This window comes from Haliotis rubra, unplaced genomic scaffold (assembly GCF_003918875.1).
Source record: "Haliotis rubra isolate DU_JTF1 unplaced genomic scaffold, ASM391887v1 Scf232, whole genome shotgun sequence".
NCBI classification, from domain to species: Eukaryota; Metazoa; Mollusca; class Gastropoda; order Lepetellida; family Haliotidae; genus Haliotis; species Haliotis rubra.
In genome coordinates, this window is record NW_025766359.1 from 1,089,538 (window position 1) to 1,116,325 (window position 26,788).

The 26,788-nt window shown below is 45.0% G+C and overlaps 1 protein-coding gene across 2 annotated transcripts in view; it reads left to right on the forward strand.

Moving 5' to 3' along the window:
* The first annotated feature begins 1,975 nt into the window (after nt 1–1,975).
* The window catches only part of LOC124278173 (DNA mismatch repair protein Mlh1-like), a 231,107-nt gene continuing 206,294 nt past the window's right edge, over nt 1,976–26,788 (forward strand). Inside the window, exons 1-8 of one of the 2 annotated variants that reach the window (XM_046713910.1) lie at nt 1,976–2,005; nt 3,129–3,266; nt 4,304–4,394; nt 4,630–4,802; nt 6,294–6,366; nt 6,709–6,800; nt 18,267–18,309; nt 19,995–20,083. In XM_046713910.1, the coding sequence (XP_046569866.1) occupies nt 3,145–3,266; nt 4,304–4,394; nt 4,630–4,802; nt 6,294–6,366; nt 6,709–6,800; nt 18,267–18,309; nt 19,995–20,083 (683 nt within the window). In that variant the 5' untranslated portion in view covers nt 1,976–2,005; nt 3,129–3,144. Of the gene's footprint in view, nt 2,093–3,128; nt 3,267–4,303; nt 4,395–4,629; nt 4,803–6,293; nt 6,367–6,708; nt 6,801–18,266; nt 18,310–19,994; nt 20,084–26,788 lie in introns of both variants that reach the window. The other variant, XM_046713909.1, reaches the window with a different exon arrangement.

Below are 26,788 nucleotides of genomic sequence, written 5' to 3' on the forward strand. Positions count from 1 at the left end.
TCTGCCTGAACGACGCAGATCCTTTATATCGTTTGTTTGGTGATATTTCCTCACTATTCGATTTATTGTTGAGGGATGGTGACCTAACTGCCTGGCAATTTGTCTCATGGACAACCCGGCATTACCATACCTTTAAAGGGTCACTGATCCAGAGCGATTAATGTTTTCAGCCAACAGTCTAATTACGAAACCTAGCTGCAAACTGGTCAGCCCTTGCTCCCTCGACCGTGACGGACAAGGGGACTCGGCTACTGTCCACCTTGGCAGAATTTCTTCAACCTAATCAGTGGGACATTAGGAAGGGTGGATGCCCATCAGATGCCGTTATTTGAACAAATATCCCCGGTAGTTCTTGTTTGATTGTAATAAAGTATCCCAGCAGTAAAGGTGTTTTTCAGATTTTCAAATGGTATAGTGACTGATCCAATTTGATCCTATTTCTGTGTTTTTACCTCGATATTTAATCATGTAAAAATATTATGTCTATTACCTATGCTATGATATCAAAAACACACATTTGATATATTTGAATCCATAAACTGAACAACCCCACTTTGCCATTGCAAAACAAAAATCGGAAATTTTACTTAGGTACATAGGTATATACAGTTTTTAAAACTAAGTACACAGCAACTTTTTTTTCAGGCAATCAAACTTGCATGTAATACAGCGATTACTACTCTCTTGCTGTAACCTTGTTTGGTGGTAAACATACACATGTTATTTGTCATCAGTCACCGTTAATGAATTTATAACATGTATAATTAGTGATAACACCACTCAGATTACCCGACAAAGGTTCCCATTTGGCATTTCTTGTGTCTGGAGTAAATACTCATCATTATAAATTGAGGTCTGATGTGGCAAATGTATTACATCGTATGTAATATGCGCATGGAAGTGCAGCAAGAGGAATTATCAGAGTTTCAGATTTGTTTTAGCAATGGCAAAGTGGGGTTTAGCTTATGGATTCAAATATATCAAATGTGTTTTTTATATCATAGCATACGTAATAGACATAATATTTTTACATTATTAAATATCGAGGTAAAAAAAGACAGAAATTGGATCAGTCATTATACCATCCAAACATTTGAAAATCTGAAAAAGTCTAAACTGCTCCGATACTTTATTACAACCAGACAATAACTGTAGGGGATATTTTCAATTTTGCCAGGGTGGACAGTAGCCGAGTCCCCTTGTCCGTCACGGTCGAGGGAGCAGGGACTGACCAGTTTGCAGCTAGGTTTCGTAATCAGACTGTTGGCTGGAAACATTAATCGCTCTGGATCAGTGGCCCTTGAAAGGTATGGTAATTGAAACTGTATTTTCATGACACGACACACGAGGGGTGCAAGTGTTTCATTTGTTCCACACGTGTTACCTGCAGCACGTGCAACATGATTTTTTTTTGCTTTTGAGACACGTAATAGGTTGTTGTTTTCATTTATTTTCATAATGTTATTATAGTACAATTTGTAAGACATTGAGAGAAAAAAGTATCAGGTTTTGCGATACTTTTTCCACGTGTATACATTAATCAGCAATTTGTTAATTCCTTAAGTTCATATATTATTGTTCCGACTTCGAAGAAATGTGGTTATAAAAAGAATTATTAAATTATCAACTTTGTCCTTCATGACCATAGTATATTTAAGGCTATAACCAGGTGAGATAGACAAAGTTCAAATACGTTACAACTCTACTTCCGCCAACCTTCAGCGCTCGTTGACTAAGGGAAACAATCACAATTTGAAAATATCAAAACCCATTATGCCTTGAGTAATACGCGTATGTTTATTTACCAGGCATTTAAGTGTGTGCATATAATCTTTGACTACAATGTTCTGCTATGTATGTGGCAAATGTAGCAAATGACAGATACTACTGAATTAATGAAAACTGTACTGACTTTGGAGACCGTCCCTCCCCGCCAGTCTTCAAGGGAGGTAATTCCCACTAAGCGGAAGTCGAACAAGAAAACAACACGGCGGGAACCAGCATGGTTAGAATGTGACTGTCATATATGTCTTTGCGCTGATCTGCAATAACAAGCTTGTGTTGCATATTACAACTAATTTGGAACTAATAGGTAACTAATTCATGGACACAAATGACATATAGACATGACATGATCAGATAATGTGTAATTGCATGCTTCTTTCCCGATGTGTCGAAAAGTCTGAAGTCCTAGTCTGCCATACAGACCTTGAAACAAATAATATATCCAAGAAACGCCATGCAAGTCTAGAATATGTGGCCAGTCTAGATTCCACAGTTTCAGTTTCTGAAATGAAGAGTCAGGGCTACTTTTCATAATATTTATGACTATTATTTATGAACCATATTATTTTCTGTAAAATATGTTCATTTCATAGACTAGTGGTTGTCTAGGTCTATCCTTGTATCATGGGTTTTCGGACACTCAAGAACATCCGTTGTTTTCTTGCGCATAGCTTAAACAACTGTAAAACAGGCCGTAAAACAAGTGATTTCTGAATATTTACAAATACGAAATTACCAAAAGTCAAACAAAACAGTACTATTGAAGAAATGTCAATTTCACTGGATAAGGGTCCACACAGCAACGTGTGCATTTGGTTTATTTATGACCATTTTGTGAGTTATTTTTACATCTGGAATAAATGGCAAATGAGAGTATAACTCATTTCATTGTAAGATATATATAACTACTAGCACATCCATACCATTTATAAATTGAAAGTTTGGGATTTTAAAACCATTTTACCATGGTTTATCAACACACCAACAACCCGTGAAGATCCAGATTAGAATTGATCTTCAGTAACCCATGCTTGTCGTAAGAGGCTACTAACGGGATTGGGTGGTCACGCTCGCTGACTTGGTTGACAGATGACATCGGTTCCCAATTGCATAGACCGGTTCTCATGCTGTTGATCACTTAATTGTCTGGTCCAGACTCGATTATTTACAGACTGCTGCCATATAGCTGGAATATTGCTGAGTGTGGCGTTAAACATAAACAAACAAACAAAAACCAATATTACCAGCAGTGGACTATTCATGTACTGTGGTGCAAATACGTCATTGCTGAGTTCCTGAGGATTCAAGTTTTCTTCATGATATCTATATTATGTCATTTACAGTTACAACAAATTTGAAATGAGTGGTAAAGCTCCCGCGCCATCCATCCGTAAGCTGGATGAAGTTGTTGTCAACAGAATAGCAGCAGGGGAGGTGATACAGAGGCCAGCCAACGCCTTAAAGGAGATGATAGAGAACTGGTATGTTAAAAGAGGTGTGATGCTACATGGCTGGGAAGATGCTTCACAATGCCAGATGCTAGTGACGTGATACATATAGCCAAATAATGATACAGGGGAGCCATGGTTCAGCATATGCCACGAACACAGAACAGTACTATGTTTCCATAAGTTGGATCAACAACCCATTCAAAACATTGGTCCATTAACCCATTATATTTCCTATCATGAATGAGTCTGTATTTGCTGCCTCCAATGTAGAATGCATGTTTGCTTTCATCTACATTGAAAACGGAATTTTTATGTATCCAAAGTAATCATACAGTCCCAGAGCTACAGATAGCTTTTTAGGCCATTGAGTTATGTACTCGCTTGTGTTCATTTCATTTTCCTTAGAGTAACCAAATAAATTGTACTCACCTTGTACTCACCTCACTTAAACTCATTTGGGTATTTTGCCATTTTCCATTAATTATAAAAATATAATAAAGTTTAAATGTTAGTGTTTGTTATATATATTTGATCTGTAATATGAGAAACGATAAGAAAGACTGCAACTTGTCAAGTTTATGTCCTGAAATAGAACCTCTCAATATACCTCAGTTATTTTATCTATCCACCGGGTACGCAAGATAAGATTTCATATTTTTGCGTGTACACATGTAAGATCTCTTTTATTGACTATTTACAAAAAATCAAGCGTAATTGTATGCAACAGACTTAATAGGAATTGGGTTTTAACATAAATATTTGTGTAATTTAAGCAGATACGCAGCTTATCTGTACCTCTGAGTCCGATGTCAATAAGTGCTTCTGGTAATTGCAGATATCGTGTTATGTGTACAGTTTCATTGTGTGAGTATGTGTTTTTAGATTTGCAGTGTAATTATCATTGTTTAGTTTTTGATGTGTGGCTATTTAATTTTTTGCTCTTGAAGTGTGAAAACTGTATATTTTCATTAAGAAGCTGGTATGTTTTTTTGTAACTATTTGGATAGTGATGAAAACGAGAGAATGTATCAGAATTATGTTTTACTAAGACCCACTTTTGTTTGTAGTATTGATGCCAAGTCCAGCAACATCCAGGTGACGGTGAAACAGGGAGGTCTGAAGCTGCTGCAGATACAGGACAATGGGACTGGCATAAGGGTAGGTCCATACAGCCAGGAGGCTACTACCGTCGTGGCTTATCCCTCTGAAACATTCACTATCACATTGCCTTTCCATTAGGGCCAGCCTCTCGATTGAGACATGCCAAATTTCAAAGTGAAATGAGCTGATATTTCTTGCTTTAAAGGTACATTCATGCAGGGATTCTCGCAATCAAATTTTGTATTTTTCTTGATATTTATTGTCATTTTCATAATATATTTGATCTGTTTAGAAAGAAGATATGGACATTGTTTGTGAACGCTTCACTACCAGCAAGTTACAGAAGTTTGAGGATCTCCAGTCTATATCAACCTATGGTTTCCGTGGTGAAGCTCTAGCCAGCATCAGTCATGTAGCCCATGTCACCATAACAACCAGGACAGCAGAATCTAAATGTGCCTACAGGTATATATATGTTTTAGTTCAACCAGCTCAATTTGGAGTCACCTGTGAAGGTCCGGATTAGAATGAACCTTCAGTAACCCATGCTTGTCGTAAGAGGCGACTAACGGGATCAGGTGGTCAGGCTCGCTGACTTGGTTGACACATGTGATCGGTTCCCAATTGCGTAGATCGGTGCTCATGCTGTTGATCACTGGATTGTCTGGTCCAGATTCGATTATTTGCAGACCGCCGCCATATAGCTGGAATATTGCTGAGTGCGGCGTAAAAGTAAACTCGCTCACTCACTCAGTTTGGAGCCAGTTCGTAAGCATAGTCTTGAATGATATACAAAATGAAACAGCTGAAATTTTGAATGCACCACAAATCATTATGATTAATGTTATGTGACATTATTTTCACACAGATCAATTTCATCTCCCTCATGGGTTCAATGTATGAAGTCCATTTGTGGTGTCCCCTGCCGTGATATTGCTAGAATATTGCTAAAACTGCTTAAAACCATACTCACTCACTGCAAAGGATAAAAGTTGTCGTCTTATACAGCAGGGCATTAACAATGAAGAGCTGAGCTGTGTCACTATCACTACAGTTTTCCACTGTGTTGTTAACATTGTGTTAGTCTGTAGCTTTAATGTTGAGGAAACAGGTCCCATGTTTAGGTTACACAACACCAAATGTTTTCCCATAGACTTCTATAGTAACCTTATATTCTTTTAAAAATCATCCAGGCTGTCAACAGCCATTCCATGTACACATGGGTGCAGTCAGGCCTTTAAACTACAATAAAACACAATTTCTGGCAATATTGTCTGGCTCATTTTCCGAGCACAGGGAGCGGAACACATCAACCCCAGTTCCACACCAACTGTCACCTACTGGAAAATATCTGTACACACAATAAGCATAAGTAATGGTGATAAAAATGACAGCACTAAATACTTGAAATTGTGGTCAGTTTTAATTACTGGGTGGATGTGCTTTTAAAAAGCATAAACATCTTACACTGTTTCATCCAATCACAGCTGTCACAGGTCTCTGTCTCTTCAGTTGTTTACATACGGTGATCGCTCAGGGAGCATGTGATTCTGATTTAGTGTAGTGGAACTGTACATTGTTTTAACTGTGAAACCTGTGGTTAGAGCAAGGGGTAACCAAGGGGAGATAATCGTACAGAGTTATCTCCACTTTGACTGTCGATTAAATCTGAGGACTGTTTGAATGCCTTCCTTGTTATGTTGTATGAAATATTTTGCCAGTTTTCCCAAGTACAAGGGAACATGACATTACCAAACAGCATTGTACACTTGTTGCCAGCTCACTTGACTTCATGTTTGAAAGTTATGAGGAATATGCAGGCCATATTCTTTTCTTCACATCTGACTTGACATGTAACTGCTTTACAGGGCATTGACAGACATTTGGGAAACATAGTAGTGTAGAGAAATATGACAGGTGTGGGATGCTGCTAACTGCTGTTCCTGCTTGTTACAGGGGCTGTTTTCTGGATGGCAAGTTGAAGGAGGCTGTGAAACCCTGTGCAGGCAACCAGGGCACGCAGATCACGGTGAGCCAGTGTCTTTGTACACTAAGGACTGTGTACTTCAGACAATATTTTAAAACTCTTTTGGGATTGTTTGATAAATCTGAAGCTTTCATTTGGTCTTTGACTTACAGTTTTCTTTTCAATACTCTTTATTAATAATTATTAATGCAGACCACACATTAACATTATGTCTACTACAGAGAATAAAACACAGTAATGCTATATGAATTCTCAGTGGCTTAGCTCATATCTGGAGCCCTTGTCAAAGTTGTATGTTATCGAAGAGTTGTGCATGTGTCCTGTAGAAAATGTGTTGATCATTACAACTCAGTGTCCTGTGGTTTATATGGATTGTCTGTGTAGGTGGAGGACTTGTTCTACAATGTCGCCACCAGACGGAAGGCTCTGCGCAGCCCAGCAGAGGAGCATGCCAAAATTGTGGAGGTTGTGAGCAGGTGAGTTAAGATAGCCTGGAGGTTGTGAGCAGGTGAGTTAAGATAGCCTGGAGGTTGTGAGCAGGTGAGTAAAGATAGCCTTGAGGTTTTGAGCAGGTGAGTTAAGATAGACTGGAGGTTGTGAGCAGGTGAGTTAAGATAGCCTTAAGGTTGTGAGCAGGTGAGTTAAGATAGACTGGAGGTTGTGAGCAGGTGAGTTAAGATAGCAGGGGGTTGTGAGCTGAAATACATCGTGGTGAGGAATTTCTCAATAATGCTCTGTGTGTTGTGTTAATTTCTTATGTGTCTTGTCAGTTTAGCTAACAGGTATATAATATCTTCATGTGCACATGCTGTGTGATATGCCTGGTATCTTGATGATGCACAACTGTGTGATATGCCAGGTATCCAGATGCATAACTGTGTGATATGCCTGGTATCTTGATGATGCACAACTGTGTGATATGCCTGGTATCCTGATGGTGCACAACTGTGTGATATGCCTGGTATCTTGATGATGCACAACTGTGTGATATGCCTGGTATCTTGATGATGCACAACTGTGTGATATGCCTGGTATATTGATGATGCACAACTGTGTGATATGCCAGGTATCTTGATGATGCACAACTGTGTGATATGCCAGGTATCGTGATGATGCACAACTGTGTGATATGCCTGGTATCTTGATGATGCACAACTGTGTGATATGCCTGGTATCCTGATGGTGCACAACTGTGTGATATGCCTGGTATCTTGATGATGCACAACTGTGTGATATGCCAGGTTTCTTGATGATGCACAACTGTGTGATATGCCAGGTTTCTTGATGATGCACAACTGTGTGATATGCCTGGTATCTTGATGATGCACAACTGTGTGATATGCCTGGTATCTTGATGATGCACAAATGTTTGATATGCCTGGTATCTTGATGATGCACAACTGTGTGATATGCCTGGTTCTTGATGATGCACAACTGTGTGATATGCCTGGTTCTTGATGATGCACAACTGTGTGATATGCCTGGTATCTTGATGATGCACAACTGTGTGATATGCCTGGTATCTTGATGATGCACAACTGTGATATGCCTGGTATCTTGATGATGCACAAATGTTTGATATGCCTGGTATCTTGATGATGCACAACTGTGTGATATGCCTGGTATCTTGATGATGCACAACTGTGTGATATGCCTGGTATCTTGATGATGCACAACTGTGTGATATGCCTGGTATCTTGATGGTGCACAACTGTGTGATATGCCAGGTTTCTTGATGATGCACAACTGTGTGATATGCCTGGTTCTTGATGATGCACAACTGTGTGATATGCCTGGTATCTTGATGATGCACAACTGTGTGATATGCCTGGTATCTTGATGATGCACAACTGTGTGATATGCCTGGTATCTTGATGATGCACAACTGTGTGATATGCCTGGTATCTTGATGATGCACAACTGTGTGATATGCCAGGTTTCTTGATGATGCACAACTGTGTGATATGCCTGGTTCTTGATGATGCACAACTGTGTGATATGCCTGGTATCTTGATGGTGCACAACTGTGTGATATGCCAGGTTTCTTGATGATGCACAACTGTGTGATATGCCTGGTATCTTGATGATGCACAACTGTGTGATATGCCTGGTATCTTGATGGTGCACAACTGTGTGATATGCCAGGTTTCTTGATGATGCACAACTGTGTGATATGCCTGGTATCTTGATGATGCACAACTGTGTGATATGCCTGGTATCTTGATGATGCACAACTGTGTGATATGCCTGGTATCTTGATGATGCACAACTGTGTGATATGCCTGGTATCTTGATGATGCACAACTGTGTGATATGCCTGGTATCTTGATGATGCACAACTGTGTGATATGCAAGGTTTCTTGATGATGCACAACTGTGTGATATGCCTGGTTCTTGATGATGCACAACTGTGTGATATGCCTGGTATCTTGATGGTGCACAACTGTGTGATATGCCAGGTTTCTTGATGATGCACAACTGTGTGATATGCCTGGTATCTTGATGATGCACAACTGTGTGATATGCCTGGTATCTTGATGGTGCACAACTGTGTGATATGCCTGGTTTCTTGATGATGCACAACTGTGTGATATGCCTGGTATCTTGATGATGCACAACTGTGTGATATGCCTGGTATCTTGATGATGCACAACTGTGATATGCCTGGTATCTTGATTATGCACAAATGTTTGATATGCCTGGTATCTTGATGATGCACAAATGTTTGATATGCCTGGTATCTTGATGATGCACAACTGTGTGATATGCCTGGTATCTTGATGATGCACAACTGTGTGATATGCCTGGTATCTTGATGATGCACAACTTTGTGATATGCCTGGTATCTTGATGGTGCACAACTGTGTGATATGCCAGGTTTCTTGATGATGCACAACTGTGTGATATGCCTGGTTCTTGATGATGCACAACTGTGTGATATGCCTGGTATCTTGATGATGCACAACTGTGTGATATGCCTGGTATCTTGATGGTGCACAACTGTGTGATATGCCAGGTTTCTTGATGATGCACAACTGTGTGATATGCCTGGTTCTTGATGATGCACAACTGTGTGATATGCCTGGTATCTTGATGATGCACAACTGTGTGATATGCCTGGTATCTTGATGATGCACAACTGTGTGATATGCCTGGTATCTTGATGATGCACAACTGTGTGATATGCCTGGTATCTTGATGATGCACAACTGTGTGATATGCCAGGTTTCTTGATGATGCACAACTGTGTGATATGCCTGGTTCTTGATGATGCACAACTGTGTGATATGCCTGGTATCTTGATGGTGCACAACTGTGTGATATGCCAGGTTTCTTGATGATGCACAACTGTGTGATATGCCTGGTATCTTGATGATGCACAACTGTGTGATATGCCTGGTATCTTGATGATGCACAACTGTGTGATATGCCTGGTTCTTGATGATGCACAACTGTGTGATATGCCTGGTTCTTGATGATGCACAACTGTGTGATATGCCTGGTATCTTGATGATGCACAACTGTGTGATATGCCTGGTATCTTGATGATGCACAACTGTGATATGCCTGGTATCTTGATGATGCACAAATGTGTGATATGCCTGGTATCTTGATGATGCACAACTGTGTGATATGCCTGGTATCTTGATGATGCACAATTGTGTGATATGCCTGGTATCTTGATGATGCACAACTGTGTGATATGCCTGGTATCTTGATGGTGCACAACTGTGTGATATGCCAGGTTTCTTGATGATGCACAACTGTGTGATATGCCTGGTTCTTGATGATGCACAACTGTGTGATATGCCTGGTATCTTGATGATGCACAACTGTGTGATATGCCTGGTATCTTGATGATGCACAACTGTGTGATATGCCTGGTATCTTGATGATGCACAACTGTGTGATATGCCTGGTATCTTGATGATGCACAACTGTGTGATATGCCAGGTTTCTTGATGATGCACAACTGTGTGATATGCCTGGTTCTTGATGATGCACAACTGTGTGATATGCCTGGTATCTTGATGGTGCACAACTGTGTGATATGCCAGGTTTCTTGATGATGCACAACTGTGTGATATGCCTGGTATCTTGATGATGCACAACTGTGTGATATGCCTGGTATCTTGATGGTGCACAACTGTGTGATATGCCAGGTTTCTTGATGATGCACAACTGTGTGATATGCCTGGTATCTTGATGATGCACAACTGTGTGATATGCCTGGTATCTTGATGATGCACAACTGTGTGATATGCCTGGTATCTTGATGATGCACAACTGTGTGATATGCCTGGTATCTTGATGATGCACAACTGTGTGATATGCCTGGTATCTTGATGATGCACAACTGTGTGATATGCCAGGTTTCTTGATGATGCACAACTGTGTGATATGCCTGGTTCTTGATGATGCACAACTGTGTGATATGCCTGGTATCTTGATGGTGCACAACTGTGTGATATGCTAGGTTTCTTGATGATGCACAACTGTGTGATATGCCTGGTATCTTGATGATGCACAACTGTGTGATATGCCTGGTATCTTGATGGTGCACAACTGTGTGATATGCCTGGTTTCTTGATGATGCACAACTGTGTGATATGCCTGGTATCTTGATGATGCACAACTGTGTGATATGCCTGGTATCTTGATGATGCACAACTGTGATATGCCTGGTATCTTGATTATGCACAAATGTTTGATATGCCTGGTATCTTGATGATGCACAAATGTTTGATATGCCTGGTATCTTGATGATGCACAACTGTGTGATATGCCTGGTATCTTGATGATGCACAACTGTGTGATATGCCTGGTATCTTGATGATGCACAACTTTGTGATATGCCTGGTATCTTGATGGTGCACAACTGTGTGATATGCCAGGTTTCTTGATGATGCACAACTGTGTGATATGCCTGGTTCTTGATGATGCACAACTGTGTGATATGCCTGGTATCTTGATGATGCACAACTGTGTGATATGCCTGGTATCTTGATGATGCACAACTGTGTGATATGCCTGGTATCTTGATGATGCACAACTGTGTGATATGCCTGGTATCTTGATGATGCACAACTGTGTGATATGCCAGGTTTCTTGATGATGCACAACTGTGTGATATGCCTGGTTCTTGATGATGCACAACTGTGTGATATGCCTGGTATCTTGATGATGCACAACTGTGTGATATGCCAGGTTTCTTGATGATGCACAACTGTGTGATATGCCTGGTATCTTGATGATGCACAACTGTGTGATATGCCTGGTATCTTGATGGTGCACAACTGTGTGATATGCCAGGTTTCTTGATGATGCACAACTGTGTGATATGCCTGGTATCTTGATGATGCACAACTGTGTGATATGCCTGGTATCTTGATGATGCACAACTGTGTGATATGCCTGGTATCTTGATGATGCACAACTGTGATATGCCTGGTATCTTGATTATGCACAAATGTTTGATATGCCTGGTATCTTGATGATGCACAACTGTGTGATATGCCTGGTATCTTGATGATGCACAACTGTGTGATATGCCTGGTATCTTGATGATGCACAACTTTGTGATATCCCTATATTTTTCCTTATCCTGACTCATGATCTTTTGCTTATCTCCCTTTCCCTTTCGAATGGTCGTGGAACACTTGAATCCCTTGAAGTTCCCGAAGCGGACGTACAATACTCACCCACGAGTTACCTCCGTTCCTCTTTCCTGTGCAAACGTACCAAGTGACGTGCCCAGACTTGTCACTCTCTCCCTTTTCGCCCAAGCGGATGGTTGGGTGAGCACTGGAGTCCCGTATACGGCAATATTATTGTTTACTTTTAGGCCTATTCTTCTAAATTAAGCTGTGTATGGTTTTGATTATAATTATGATGTATTATTTGTAAAAATTTGTTGAAATTTATTGACTTGAGTCGTGTTTTCATCATGTTGTAACCGTGTTTACAGCTCATGAAATCGTGCTGTGTGTGTAAACTAAGGTTGTCTCTGGCTGATCCTCACCCCCAATGTCCATCGTGTACAGATCCATGTTCATCCACCTTGCGTTGTATCTATTGTATTGATTTAACTGACTTACAATTTAATCAATATCTGTCTTATGTTTATAGACGTGCCATGGATCGGGTGAAAAAGTCATCTCTAGTCACATGTGATAAATCTAGAGATGAGCCTAAAAACCGTATGTTACTTGCTGTTGATGTTCATAATAGTGATGTGTTGCCTTGTACATTACAGGGCCAGTCTGCGGCAAAGGGGACTAAGAAAAGGTCGTCAACCTCGCAACCTAGCCCGTCCCAGTCTAAGAAGAAGACGGTGTCCTCTTCTACTACGCAGAGGAAGTCTAAGAGTACTAGATCTGAGGGCAAATCTACATGTGCCACAGCTGCTACGCAGAGATCTTTCAACGAGGAGATCGTACCACCTCATGAGAAAGACGTGTTTGACGACCCCCCTATACTACTACCTGAGGTATCGATGACATCTACGAAGCAGTCGATGTCTACTACTACCAGATCATCACTCATGAAGGTCACAGCAAGCCAGCTGTCTGACATAAGACCTTTTCCTTCGAGGACAGAAGTTGAGGCACAGAAAACAGCATCGCAGTCGATTCAACAGATGCAGAACTTCGACCCGGGGGAGTTCATGACGCAGTTCACCAACAAGATGATGGCTATGATGGAGCAGAGATTCCAGCAAGAATCAAGGAAGACACAACAGTCTGCCGACATCGTGCGCAAACCCACAGGCCTGCGCGAATCTACACCCATCAGAGCTACAACTGCAGTTGACGTTGGCGAACACACTCCTCCGCGAAGGGCTCCACAACCTGACGACTCCATCATACTACAAGATGATACGCAGTCCACGTTCGCGAACCCTCAAGGTTCCCAAACCCCTAAGAAGCCTGCCTCTACGCCTAGCCGATCTAGATCGAGATCACCCCGCAGACGTTCGCGAAGGCACAGCTCGTCACAGGGAGGTTCGCGAAGAGGTTCCAGAGACGTTCGCGAAGTGAACGCTCCCACGACAGACGTTCGCACAGGGAGGAATCATCAGCTGCAGGTTCGCGAACCCAGGATGAAGGTTTGTGAAGGGATACAGGCTCACACAGAGAGACATCAACTAGACACAGCTCCTTGGCTCAAGACATTGCGTACTCCGTCTTCTCAGACTCGTAGTAACGGCTTGGATTGCTAGCGGGTTAAGCCTAGAGTCTCCCTCTAAAGATAGGAACGATGTTGACACCTACTTGATGAAGGATGATGACTTCGACTCCGTCACAATCCCACCGATCGAGCCTATATCCAGCGTACCAGACAGCCTGCGCACAGCCTTCGCGAAGGCTTCCAAGTCCCAGACGCAGCAGCTACCATCTTTTAATGAGAGGAAATTCCCCCTACATCACCTGGAACCATTTGTGAAGGCGACGGAGTGGGACGACAACATCAAGCTGGTCAATGATGCCAAGACTAGCAAGATCTAGAGCCATCAACGAAGCGTTGATACAGAAATTCCAGAATTCCACTACGGAAGAGGATAAAATGATCTACTCGGCCCTCGTCACACAAAAGAAGGACCAGTTCTTCTTATCGGACCACCTCACAGCTATTTCAGCGGGAATCACCTTAATACGTAGACAGGGTCTACTGGCGTCCTGCTCCTGGAATGACAGATTTACGCAGCCGTTACTACGAGCTCAGTGGGAGGCGCCTACCATCTTTGGAGGTCTATTGGACGATGCAGCCAAACAAGCTACACAAGACTCCAGAGAGGTGATGATGATCAAGACCATAGACACCTTGGCCAACGTCATTCGCCATACATCCCCGAGATACAACAACAAGTCTAAGTACGCTGGGATACAGAAAGCTAAAGACAGAAAGTACTCCAGCTCCAGAGGCGGGAAGGACTCTTTTAAAGTAAGCCCTTCAGGCAACTACAGAGGAAACTCAGGAAGAGGCCGTGGCCCCAGAGCTTCCAGAGGTACCAGGCAGCTGATGCCAGGGGGTCGAAGCGACTGGAGTCTTCCACCCCCAGCCGTTCCTGTAGAACTATCGACAGTGGGTGGATGTCTACAAAGGTACTGGGAAAACTGGTGAATTTTAAGAGACGACTACGCCTCTCAAGTACTAAGAGAAGGGTACAAAGTACAACTGAAAGATGCTCCTCCGTTAACCCTCAGCCCGATGGTCTTCAAGTACGCAGAGGAGCAGTCAGACAGATTACAAGAAGCCATCAACGCACTTCTCTCAAAAGATGCAGTAGAGATAATAGACCAGAATCATCTCACCCCAGGCTTCTATTCCACAATTTTTCTAGTACCAAAGAAGAACTCCTTAGAGAAGTTCAGACTGATTTACAACATGCGCAAATTCAACAGAGACTATCTACTGAAACCAGAGAGGTTCAGCATGATCCACCTACCTCAACTGAGACAACTCGTCCGTCCAGCAGATTACATGGCCAGCATAGACTTACAGGATGCGTACCTGCACATTCCGATACAACAAGAATCAAGAAAGTATCTTCGAATCCTGTTCAGAGGGCAACACTACCAATGGAGCGTGCTACCGTTTGGAATATCTTTGGCCCCGTGGCTATTCACACGAATAACCAAGCCTATGGTCGCATACCTTCATCAACGAGGTCTACGCAATGCCTTCTACCTGGACGACGGGATTCAGGTCCACCAAGATGCAAGTCTACTCAGACTACAACTGAACTTCACGATCAAGTTGCTCACTCAACTGGGATGGTTGGTGAACCTAAGGAAGTCAGAATTGGAACCGAAACAAGATCTACAATTCCTGGGGATAAGATTCATCACTACAGAGAATCGTGATCGTCGTCCCCAGAGGATCGATGGGTCAAGATACAAGCCATGATTCGCCAGCAGTCACCTCTCCGTTAACACTACGATCATGGCAAGTTCTACTCGGTCTACTAACCTCGGGCGCAAGACTTGGCGCACATAGGAAGGTTACAGCTAAGACCGCTACAAGCGGTTCCTCATAAAGCATCTGGACAGTGTCGACCCGATCCTGCTGCGGCCAGAAAACCTCAAGAGGTATCTACTATGGTGGACACACAGGTCGAATGTCTGCGAAGGAGTCTATTTACAAGAGCGACGCCGAGAGACACACCTCACGCGGATGCCTCGTTGCAAGGATGGGGAGCACATCTCAGCGATCAAGTAGCGTCAGGAAAGTGGTCTCATACAGAACAAAAGCTCCACATCAATCTACTAGAGATGAAAGCAGTGATCAGCGCCCATTACAACTATGGGCGAGCTTGCTGAACAACAAGATGTTGATGATCCACACAGACAATTCCACAGTGGCGTTCTCTATAAATCGGCAAGGGTCCACAAGATCACCAAGCCTATTGCAGCTCACATTCCAGTTGTTCCAGATCATGAAAGCAGACATCTGGATAAAGGTGTGTCACATACCGGAGCCAAGAGCGTACTAGCAGGCGGCTCTCTCAAGACCACTACACCCATCACCAACGGAATGGATGCTCCATCCGAAGCATTTTGAACATAAGGGAAATAGCATTCCCTTCCATAGACCTGTTAAGCGCCACGAGGTTCAACAAACAACTGCAGACGTTCGTCTCACCAGTTCCAGATCCTCAAGCCTGGGCAACAGATGCACTGAGCATGTCGTGGGAAGGACTAAACGGCTACGCTTTTCCACCCCCGATACTACTGCCAAAAGTACTGATCAAGATCAAACAGACACAGACGCTCCAACTGACTTTGGTCGCGCCTTACTGGCCAGCAAGAGCATGGTTTCCAGATCTACTAGAAAACCTAGGAAGCCCAGTAATCAAGCTTTCAGATTGGCCGAACCTACTGATACATCCGCACACCAAGCAAGTCCACAGGAACCCAGCAGTGTTCCAGCTACACGTGTGGACCATTTCAAAATGTGTTTAAAGAAAAGAGGATACTCCGCCAGAGCAGCCAAAGCAGTAACACTAGCGTTACGCAGATCAACTCGCAACTTATACGACGATAAATGGCTGAAGTTTGAAACTTACGCAAGGCGGAAAGGCTTCACAGCGGTAATAGCTACGCATCCTCAAGTGGCGGACTATCTATGTCATCTGAGACAGACTAGACATCTAAAAGGTTTGACTCTATCGACTTACCTGGCCGCTATCAGTACAGTGATTACCATGAAAACAGGCATCAAGTTGACGAAAGTACCAGAATTACTTGCCCTACTGAGATCATTCAAGTTGGAAGACCAACAAAAGAAATTCAGAGCCCCAGCCTGGGACCTGAATGTAATTCTGCGTCATCTTACCAGTGATGACTACGAACCACTAGACCAGATCACGATCGAGCTGCTAACACAGAAAACGCTGTTCCTGCTAGCGTTAGCCACTGCAGCTCGCATATCTGAGATACATGCGCTGGACTACGGTCGAACCAGATTTCGACAGAGGGCATAATAATACAGTTCATCTAGGACTTAGATGGGACTTTATTGCCAAGAATCAACTACCTGGTCAACCAGATAGACAATTCCATGTACCAGCGCTGTCTACAGTCCTCGGCCCACAAGATATAGAGGACTTATCCTTGTGCCCAGTCAGGGCCTTGAAGATATATCTTCAAAAGTCTAAGGCGAGGAGAAGGAAATTCAAGAGCCTATTCATCCCATTATCAACTGAGACATCAACTGAAGTCTCAAGAACGACCATATCGTTCTGGATGAGAGTCGTCATATTGAGAGCCTACAAAGCAGCAGGACTAGAACCTCCTAGAGCTTCCAACCCACACGAAGTGAGAGCACTGGCGTCAACACTAGCTCTACACGGAAATTGCTCTATAACGACAATAATGGAGGGCTGTTTCTGGAAGTCGGACACGGTGTTTGCCAACCACTACCTCCGAGACATAGCCATTGAAGATGTCTCAGGCATTCACCAATTTGGGCCTCTCATTGTAGCACAGCAACTAACGGTTCCTCAAAGGCGCTGAGTTGAAATCTCACCCTTTATCACCTAGACTTGTAGATGACTTTTACTAGGAAAAAGTATTAGTTTGAAAGTCCATGCGCACAGTCTAGGACAGACTAGCATGAGTGATTAAGATCCTGTGCGGGTAACAACCTAACCTGCACATGAAGGGATCGCAACTCATTTATGATAAAGATCTTATCATAATCCATGGGTTGTTATAAGATATCTAGTACAGGAGAATACTAGTTTATCTAAAACCACATGAATCAACATGATTCAACTTGTCTGAGATTGAAGTAAGACAAGAAGTGGTCCCCCCGAGTTACTATGCAAGTTGGAAGAATAGGACCACGGAAATGCCGCTTGCAGTTCCCATGGGGGGGATACAGGACATATCTAAGGACAGCTGTTGAATCCAGTGGCTTGACCCACCACCTATTCCGACGGATTCTATAAGCAAAAGATCATGAGTCAGGATAAGGAAAAATATGTAATTTTTTAAGTAAAATTGATATTTTATACTTATCCTGACTCATGACGAACAAGCCCTCCCAACCTCCCCGTTGAAGACACTTGCGATTTCACAGCAGATCCAAGTGCATGGGCGAAAATTATAAGGAGAGAGTGACAAGTCTGGACACGTCACATGGTACGTTTGCGCGGGAAAGAGGAAGGGAGGTAACTCGTGGGTGAGTATTGTACGTCCGCTTCGGGAACTTCAAAGGGATTCAAGTGTTCCACTACCATTCGAAAGGGAAAGGGAGATAAGCAAAAGATCATGAGTCAGGATAAGTATAAGATATCAATTTTACTTAAAAAATTACATTATCGTGATGCACAACTGTGTGATGTGCCTGGTATCTTGAAGATGCACTTGTATCACAAAGGTAATGTCTTTTATATTGATGACTGCCAAATTCACAGCTATTTTTCTCTATTGCAGGTATGCAGTCCACAACAGCAAGATAGGCTTCACTCTGAAAAAGGTAAGTTGTTAGAGACATGGAATTCAGTTGATGTATTATACAGATTTCAAATATTTTCTATTTCTGACATGTTAGAACTCCTATACACTGAATGATGTTGTGGCGGGACTGATCCACACATTGATAGTACTGTTGATAGTACAGATCAATCATTAATTCTCCTCTCTGTAACACAGATGCTCTATGTTGAAACACATTGTTTAATGTCAGCCACCAGCTGGGAGGCAAGTTCACACAGGAGCAGTCAGGCGTTGCCATGGTCAAAGAATTTAACACTGCCTCCTTGGAAGATGTTACTTTGCCAATTTCTACTTTTAAAGAAAACAGTGTTGACTGGTATCTACTTTTCAGTGCCTGAGGTGTTTCCAAACTTTTAAGTTAGTGTGATTCATGACAGTAAAGAGCTTCCTCCTCTAGAAACCACAGGGCAAAATCCCATGTTCAAAGTTATATTAAACCACTCATTCATGATAGTGTAGGTTGTGAGCAGAAAGGCAGAAGACTATCCTTCCCTCACTAGTTAATTGTCAGCAGGACAAATATTTTATGGCTGATTCATCTGCTCTTGGGTGTCTTTCACCTCATACAATGTGTTGACATCCTCCTGGCATGGAAACAGACTAATTGGGTACATCACTAACCCAGTCACAAGGCTCTCGTATTACTGCCATTCTCGGTAACAGGCCAGACAAGTTACTGGTAATCAGTCAGTACTGACTCTCTAGGACACAACTCCCTTGCTGTCCTGTATACCATTCAGCAACTTGACATTACCACCTGTGTTTAGACAATATCTGGGGTAAGTTTCCTTCAGTCAGTGAGCATAAACATGCCAAATTCTTGTTAAATTTGATTCCCATAAGACACATCTCTGCTTGAGGTTTGATCATTCTGGGGAGGAATGTTGATACAATACTTCTTGTCCAGTATGCTGTATGTCAGCAACATGCTGCAGGGTCTGTGAAAGGATGCTTCGAGGTTGCCAGCCAGTTGGGCTAGCTATGTCTGAAAGTTACAAGCCCACAAAATAATTCACTGCCCCAAAATTTGAATGTAGAAACTAATCAAGAGATTACAAAAATAGAGGAGAATAAGACGTGTTGGCATGACACGGGTTTCATCATGAAGCTGCTAATATGATGAACATTTTTATCAGACCATGATCTTGCATGATTTAAAAGTGTATTATAACTTAACAAGTCAGAGACAGTGATATATTTACTAAATGACCCCATGAAAATTCACTAGCCAAGTGGGCCAGTGACTGGAAATTTACTGGCCCGACTGTTTTTTTACTAGCCACGGGCTAATTGACCAGTGGCTATTTCGTACACTGAATAGGAGGGTGAAAAACTAAAGGCAATAAAACACAAGATTCACTTCAATGTAACGGACAGAAAAGAGAATATGTACAAAATGTGTCTGATGAGATCTGTGAAATGAGTCTAATTTCCTTCTTCCAAATACTAAACCTTCCTTCCTGAACATTTACTTTTTGTGAAGACGTTAACCGTGTGTGTGTGTGTGTGCGTGCGTGCATGTTTGTGTGCACGCGCATCACTAAAATGTTGCTTACTGCGTTATTTCATGCCAGTTTTATCTGGCCACAACTCCTCCATAGTTAAGTGTTTCAATATAACTGACACTCCATTTACATAACTTTTGGCTGGATTCTATGTTTTCAGCATGGTGAAAGTATGGCTGATGTACGCACTCCTGTCAACTCAAATCATGTTGATAATATCCGGACAATCTTCGGAGCCTCAGTTGCAAGGTATGATTGCAAATTTAACTTATTTCTCATGCTATGAAAATGATATGTTCTGGTATTGTGCAGATATTTAAATGATTTGACAAGACTTGTAACATGTTGTAAATGTATGGTTTCTGTAGTCTACACTCCTTCCATGGCCTGGTGGCCGTGTCCTGTAGTCTACACTCCTTCCATGGCCTGGTGGCCGTGTCCTGTAGTCTAGTCTCCCTCCATGGCCTGGTGGCCGTGTCCTGTAGTCTAGTCTCCCTCCATGGCCTGGTGTCTGTGTCCTGTAGTCTACACTCCCTCCATGACCTGGTGTCTGTGTCCTGTAGTCTACACTCCTTCCATGGCCTGGTGTCTATGTCCTGTAGTCTAGTCTCCCTCCATGACTTGGTGTTTATGTCCTGTAGTCTACAGTCCCTCCATGACTTGGTGTTTATGTCCTGTAGTCTACAGTCCCTCCATGACCTGGTGTCTGTGTCCTGTAGTCTACACTCCCTCCATGACCTGGTGGCCGTGTCCTGTAGTCTAGTCTCCCTCCATGGCCTGGTGTCTGTGTCCTGTAGTCTACGCTCCCTCCATGGCCTGGTGGCCGTGTCCTGTAGTCTAGTCTCCCTCCATGACCTGGTGTCTGTGTCCTGTAGTCTACACTCCCTCCATGGCCTGGTGTCTATGTCCTGTAGTCTAGTCTCCCTCCATGGCCTGGTGTCTATGTCCTGTAGTCTACACTCCCTCCATGACCTGGTGTCTGTGTCCTGTAGTTTACACACCCTCCATGACCTGGTGTCTGTGTCCTGTAGTCTACACTCCTCCTCCATGTGTCCTGGTGTCTACACTCCCTCCATGGCCTGGTGTCCTGTCCTGTAGTCTCTCCCTCCCTCCATGGCCTGTGTGTCCTGTGTCTAGTCTCCCTCCATGGCCTGGTGTCTGTGTCCTGTAGTCTACTCTCCTCCATGGCCTGGTGTCTGTGTGTCCTGTAGTCTACACTCCCTCCATGGCCTGGTGTCTGTGTCCTGTAGTCTAGTCTCCCTCCATGACCTGGTGTCTGTGTCCTGTAGTCTACTCTCCCTCCATGGCCTGGTGTCTGTGTCCTGTAGTCTACACTCCCTCCATGGCCTGGTTTCTGTGTCCTGTAGTCTAGTCTCCCTCCATGGCCTGGTGTCTGTGTCCTGTAGTCTACACTCCCTCCATGGCCTGGTGTCTATGTCCTGTAGTCTAGTCTCCCTCCATGACTTGGTGTTTATGTCCTGTAGTCTAGTCTCCCTCCATGACCTGGTGTCTGTGTCCTGTAGTCTACAGTCCCTCCATGACCTGGTGTCTGTGTCCTGTAGTCTACACTCCCTCCATGACCTGGTGTCTGTGTCCTGTAGTCTAGTCTCCCTCCATGGCCTGGTGTCTGTGTCCTGTAGTCTAGTCTCCCTCCATGGCCTGGTGTCTGTGTCCTGTAGTCTAGTCTCCCTCCATGACCTGGTGTCTGTGTCCTGTAGTCTAGTCTCCCTCCATGGCCTGGTGTCTATGTCCTGTGTAGTCTCCCTCTCCCTCCATGGCCTGGTGTCTGTGTCCTGTAGTCTACTCTCCCTCCATGACCTGGTGTCTGTGTCCTGTAGTCTACACACCCTCCATGACCTGGTGTCTGTGTCCTGTAGTCTACACTCTCCTCCATGACCTGGTGTCTGTGTCCTGTAGTCTACTCTCCCTCCATGGCCTGGTGTCTGTGTCCTGTAGTCTACACTCCCTCCATGGCCTGGTGTCTGTGTCCTGTAGTCTAGTCTCCCTCCATGGCCTGGTGTCTATGTCCTGTAGTCTACTCTCCCTCCATGACCTGGTGTCTGTGTCCTGTAGTCTACACTCCCTCCATGACCTGGTGTCTGTGTCCTGTAGTCTGTAGTCTACACTCCCTCCATGACCTGGTGTCTGTGTCCTGTAGTCTAGTCTCCCTCCATGGCCTGGTGTCTGTGTCCTGTAGTCTAGTCTCCCTCCATGGCCTGGTGTCTGTGTCCTGTAGTCTCCATGACCTGGTGTCTCCCTCCATGGCCTGGTGTCTGTGTCCTGTAGTCTAGTCTCCCTCCATGGCCTGGTGTCTGTGTCCTGTAGTCTAGTCTCCCTCCATGACCTGGTGTCTGTGTCCTGTAGTCTAGTCTCCCTCCATGACCTGGTGTCTGTGTCCTGTAGTCTACACTCCCTCCATGACCTGGTGTCTGTGTCCTGTAGTCTAGTCTCCCTCCATGGCCTGGTGTCTGTGTCCTGTAGTCTAGTCTCCCTCCATGGCCTGGTGTCTGTGTCCTGTAGTCTAGTCTCCCTCCATGGCCTGGTGTCTGTGTCCTGTAGTCTAGTCTCCCTCCATGGCCTGGGTGTCTGTGTCCTGTAGTCTAGTCTCCCTCCATGACCCTGGTGTCTGTGTCCTGTAGTCTACACTCCCTCCATGGCCTGGTGTCTGTGTCCTGTAGTCTAGTCTCCCTCCATGGCCTGGTGTCTGTGTCCTGTAGTCTAGTCTCCCTCCATGACCTGGTGTCTGTGTCCTGTAGTCTACACTCCCTCCATGACCTGGTGTCTGTGTCCTGTAGTCTAGTCTCCTCCATGACCTGGTGTCTGTGTCCTGTAGTCTACTCTCCCTCCATGGCCTGGTGTCTGTGTGTCCTGTAGTCTAGTCTCCCTCCATGGCCTGGTGTCTGTGTCCTGTAGTCTAGTCTCCCTCCATGGCCTGGTGTCTGTGTCCTGTAGTCTACACGCTCCCTCCATGACCTGGTGTCTGTGTCCTGTAGTCTACACTCCCTCCATGGCCTGGTGTCTGTGTCCTGTAGTCTAGTCTCCCTCCATGACCTGGTGTCTGTGTCCTGTAGTCTAGTCTCCCTCCATGGCCTGGTGTCTGTGTCCTGTAGTCTAGTCTCCCTCCATGGCCTGGTGTCTGTGTCCTGTAGTCTACACTCCCTCCATGACCTGGTGTCTGTGTCCTGTAGTCTACTCTCCCTCCATGGCCTGGTGTCTGTGTCCTGTAGTCTACACTCCCTCCATGGCCTGGTGTCTGTGTCCTGTAGTCTACACTCCCTCCATGACCTGGTGTCTGTGTCCTGTAGTCTACACTCCCTCCATGGCCTGGTGTCTGTGTCCTGTAGTCTAGTCTCCCTCCATGACCTGGTGTCTGTGTCCTGTAGTCTAGTCTCCCTCCATGACCTGGTGTCTGTGTCCTGTAGTCTACGCTCCCTCCATGGCCTGGTGTCTGTGTCCTGTAGTCTAGTCTCCCTCCATGGCCTGGTGTCTGTGTCCTGTAGTCTACAGTCTCCCTCCATGGCCTGGTGTCTGTGTCCTGTAGTCTACACTCCCTCCATGACCTGGTGGTGTCCTGTAGTCTACACTCCTGTAGTCTCTCCTGTAGTGTCCCTCCTCCATGGCCTGGGTGTCTGTGTCCTGTAGTCTACACTCCCTCCATGGCCTGGTGTCTGTGTCCTGTAGTCTAGTCTCCCTCCATGACCTGGTGTCTGTGTCCTGTAGTCTAGTCTCCCTCCATGGCCTGGTGTCTGTGTCCTGTAGTCTACAGTCTCCTCCATGGCCCTGGTGTCTGTGTCCTGTAGTCTAGTCTCCCTCCATGGCCTGGTGTCTGTGTCCTGTAGTCTACACTCCCTCCATGACCTGGTGTCTGTGTCCTGTAGTCTAGTCTCCCTCCATGGCCTGGTGTCTGTGTCCTGTAGTCTATTCTCCCTCCATGGCCTGGTGGCCGTGTCCTGTAGTCTAGTCTCCCTCCATGACCTGGTGTCTGTGTCCTGTAGTCTAGTCTCCCTCCATGGCCTGGTGTCTGTGTCCTGTAGTCTACACTCCCTCCATGACCTGGTGTCTGTGTCCTGTAGTCTAGTCTCCCTCCATGGCCTGGTGTCTGTGTCCTGTAGTCTATTCTCCCTCCATGGCCTGGTGGCCGTGTCCTGTAGTCTAGTCTCCCTCCATGACCTGGTGTCTGTGTCCTGTAGTCTAGTCTCCCTCCATGACCTGGTGTCTGTGTCCTGTAGTCTACACTCCCTCCATGACCTGGTGTCTGTGTCCTGTAGTCTACACTCCCTCCATGACCTGGTGTCTATGTCCTGTAGTTTACACTCCCTCCATGACCTGGTGTCTGTGTCCTGTAGTCTAGTCTCCCTCCATGACCTGGTGTCTGTGTCCTGTAGTCTACACTCCCTCAGTGACCTGGTGTCTGTGTCCTGTAGTCTACACTCCCTCCATGGCCTGGTGTCTATGTCCTGTAGTCTAGTCTCCCTCCATGGCCTGGTGGCCGTGTCCTGTAGTCTAGTCTCCCTCCATGACCTGGTGTCTGTGTCCTGTAGTCTACACTCCCTCCATGACCTGGTGTCTGTGTCCTGTAGTCTAGTCTCCCTCCATGGCCTGGTGTCTGTGTCCTGTAGTCTATTCTCCCTCCATGGCCTGGTGGCCGTGTCCTGTAGTCTAGTCTCCCTCCATGACCTGGTGTCTGTGTCCTGTAGTCTAGTCTCCCTCCATGGCCTGGTGTCTGTGTCCTGTAGTCTACACTCCCTCCATGGCCTGGTGGCCGTGTCCTGTAGTCTACACTCCCTCCATGACCTGGTGTCTGTGTCCTGTAGTCTACACTCCCTCCATGGCCTGGTGTCTGTGTCCTGTAGTCTAGTCTCCCTCCATGACCTGGTGTTTATGTCCTGTAGTCTACACTCCATCCATGGCCTGGTGTCTGTGTCCTGTAGTCTACACTCCTTCCATGGCCTGGTGTCTATGGCCTGTAGTCTAGTCTCCCTCCATGACTTGGTGTTTATGTCCTGTAGTCTACAGTCCCTCCATGACCTGGTGTCTGTGTCCTGTAGTCTACACTCCTTCCATGGCCTGGTGTCTATGTCCTGTAGTCTACTCTCCCTCCATGACCTGGTGTCTATGTCCTGTAGTCTACACTCCTTCCATGGCCTGGTGTCTGTGTCCTGTAGTCTACTCTCCCTCCATGACCTGGTGTCTGTGTCCTGTAGTCTACACTCCCTCCATGGCCTGGTGGTGTCCTGTAGTCTACACTCCCTCCATGGCCTGGTGTCTGTGTCCTGTAGTCTAGTCTCCCTCCATGGCCTGGTGTCTATGTCCTGTAGTCTACTCTCCTTCCATGACCTGGGTGTCTGTAGTCTCCTGTAGTCTACATCTCCTCCTTCCATGGCCTGGTGTCTGTGTCCTGTAGTGTAGTGTCCCTCCATGACCTGGTGTCTGTGTCCTGTAGTCTACGCTCCCTCCATGACCTGGTGTCTGTGTCCTGTAGTCTACACTCCCTCCATGACCTGGTGTTTATGTCCTGTAGTCTAGTCTCCCTCCATGACCTGGTGCCTGTGTCCTGTATTCTACACTCCCTCCATGACCTGGTGTCTGTGTCCTGTAGTCTACACTCCCTCCATGACCTGGTGTCTATGTCCTGTAGTCTAGTCTCCCTCCATGACCTGGTGTCTATGTCCTGTAGTCTACAGTCCCTCCATGACCTGGTGTCTGTGTCCTGTAGTCTACACTCCCTCCATGACCTGGTGTCTATGTCCTGTAGTCTACACTCCCTCCATGACCTGGTGTCTGTGTCCTGTAGTCTACACTCCCTCCATGGCCTGGTGTCTGTGTCCTGTAGTCTAGTCTCCCTCCATGACCTGGTGTCTGTGTCCTGTAGTCTAGTCTCCCTCCATGACCTGGTGTCTGTGTCCTGTAGTCTAGTCTCCCTCCATGACCTGGTGTCTATGTCCTGTAGTGTACACTCCCTCCATGACCTGGTGTCTGTGTCCTGTAGTCTACACTCCCTCCATGACCTGGTGTCTGTGTCCTGTAGTCTAGTCTCCCTCCATGACCTGGTGTCTGTGTCCTGTAGTCTAGTCTCCCTCCATGGCCTGGTGTCTGTGTCCTGTAGTCTACACTCCCTCCATGACCTGGTGTCTGTGTCCTGTAGTCTAGTCTCCCTCCATGCTGTGTCCTGTAGTCTACACTCCTGGTGTGGAGTGTCTTGTCATGACTATTACGTGAAGAGGCTGGATTTTATTGATCTGATTAAACTCTCTTGATCATATAAAACAACATTATCACGATTCTGCTGATGGCCAGAGTGTAATGTAGGGATTTACAAAGTCAATTACATGGTCTGATTGACAGACACTGGCCTGTTTATGCTGTTGTAATTTGAAGCGAAAGGAGCCCTCTTTCCGGGGAGGTAAATTACCATTCACACAATGTCCTTCATGTTCCATTATGTAGTAGTGTTACAACCTTAGTGACTGGGAGGTTAGACCTACAAACCATTGTGTAAGTGTAGAAGCTGGTGTCGAGCCACCTGTGATGCTCTCCTTTTCAATCTGCCACCGGCCAGCAAGAATTGCCTCAACTTCAGTTCATTCAACAGACTTCAATATCATTTTCATGAATATTATTTTTGACGGTTCCTCCTGTTATCGACCCGTGAAGATCCGGGGTAGAATAGGTCTTCAGCAACCCATGTGCTTGCCATAAAAAGGCGACTATCTTGTCGTAAGAGGCGACTAACGGGATCGGGTGGTCAGTTTCGCTGACTTGGTTGACACATGTCATCGGTTCCAAATTGCGCAGATCGATGCTCATGCTGTTGATCACTGGATTGTCTGGTCCAGACTCGATTATTTACAGACCGCCGCCATATAGCTGGAATATTGCTGAGTGCGGCGTAAAACTCAACTCACTCACTCACTCACTCCTCCTGTTATCATGAAATGGCTAACGTCACTAAAG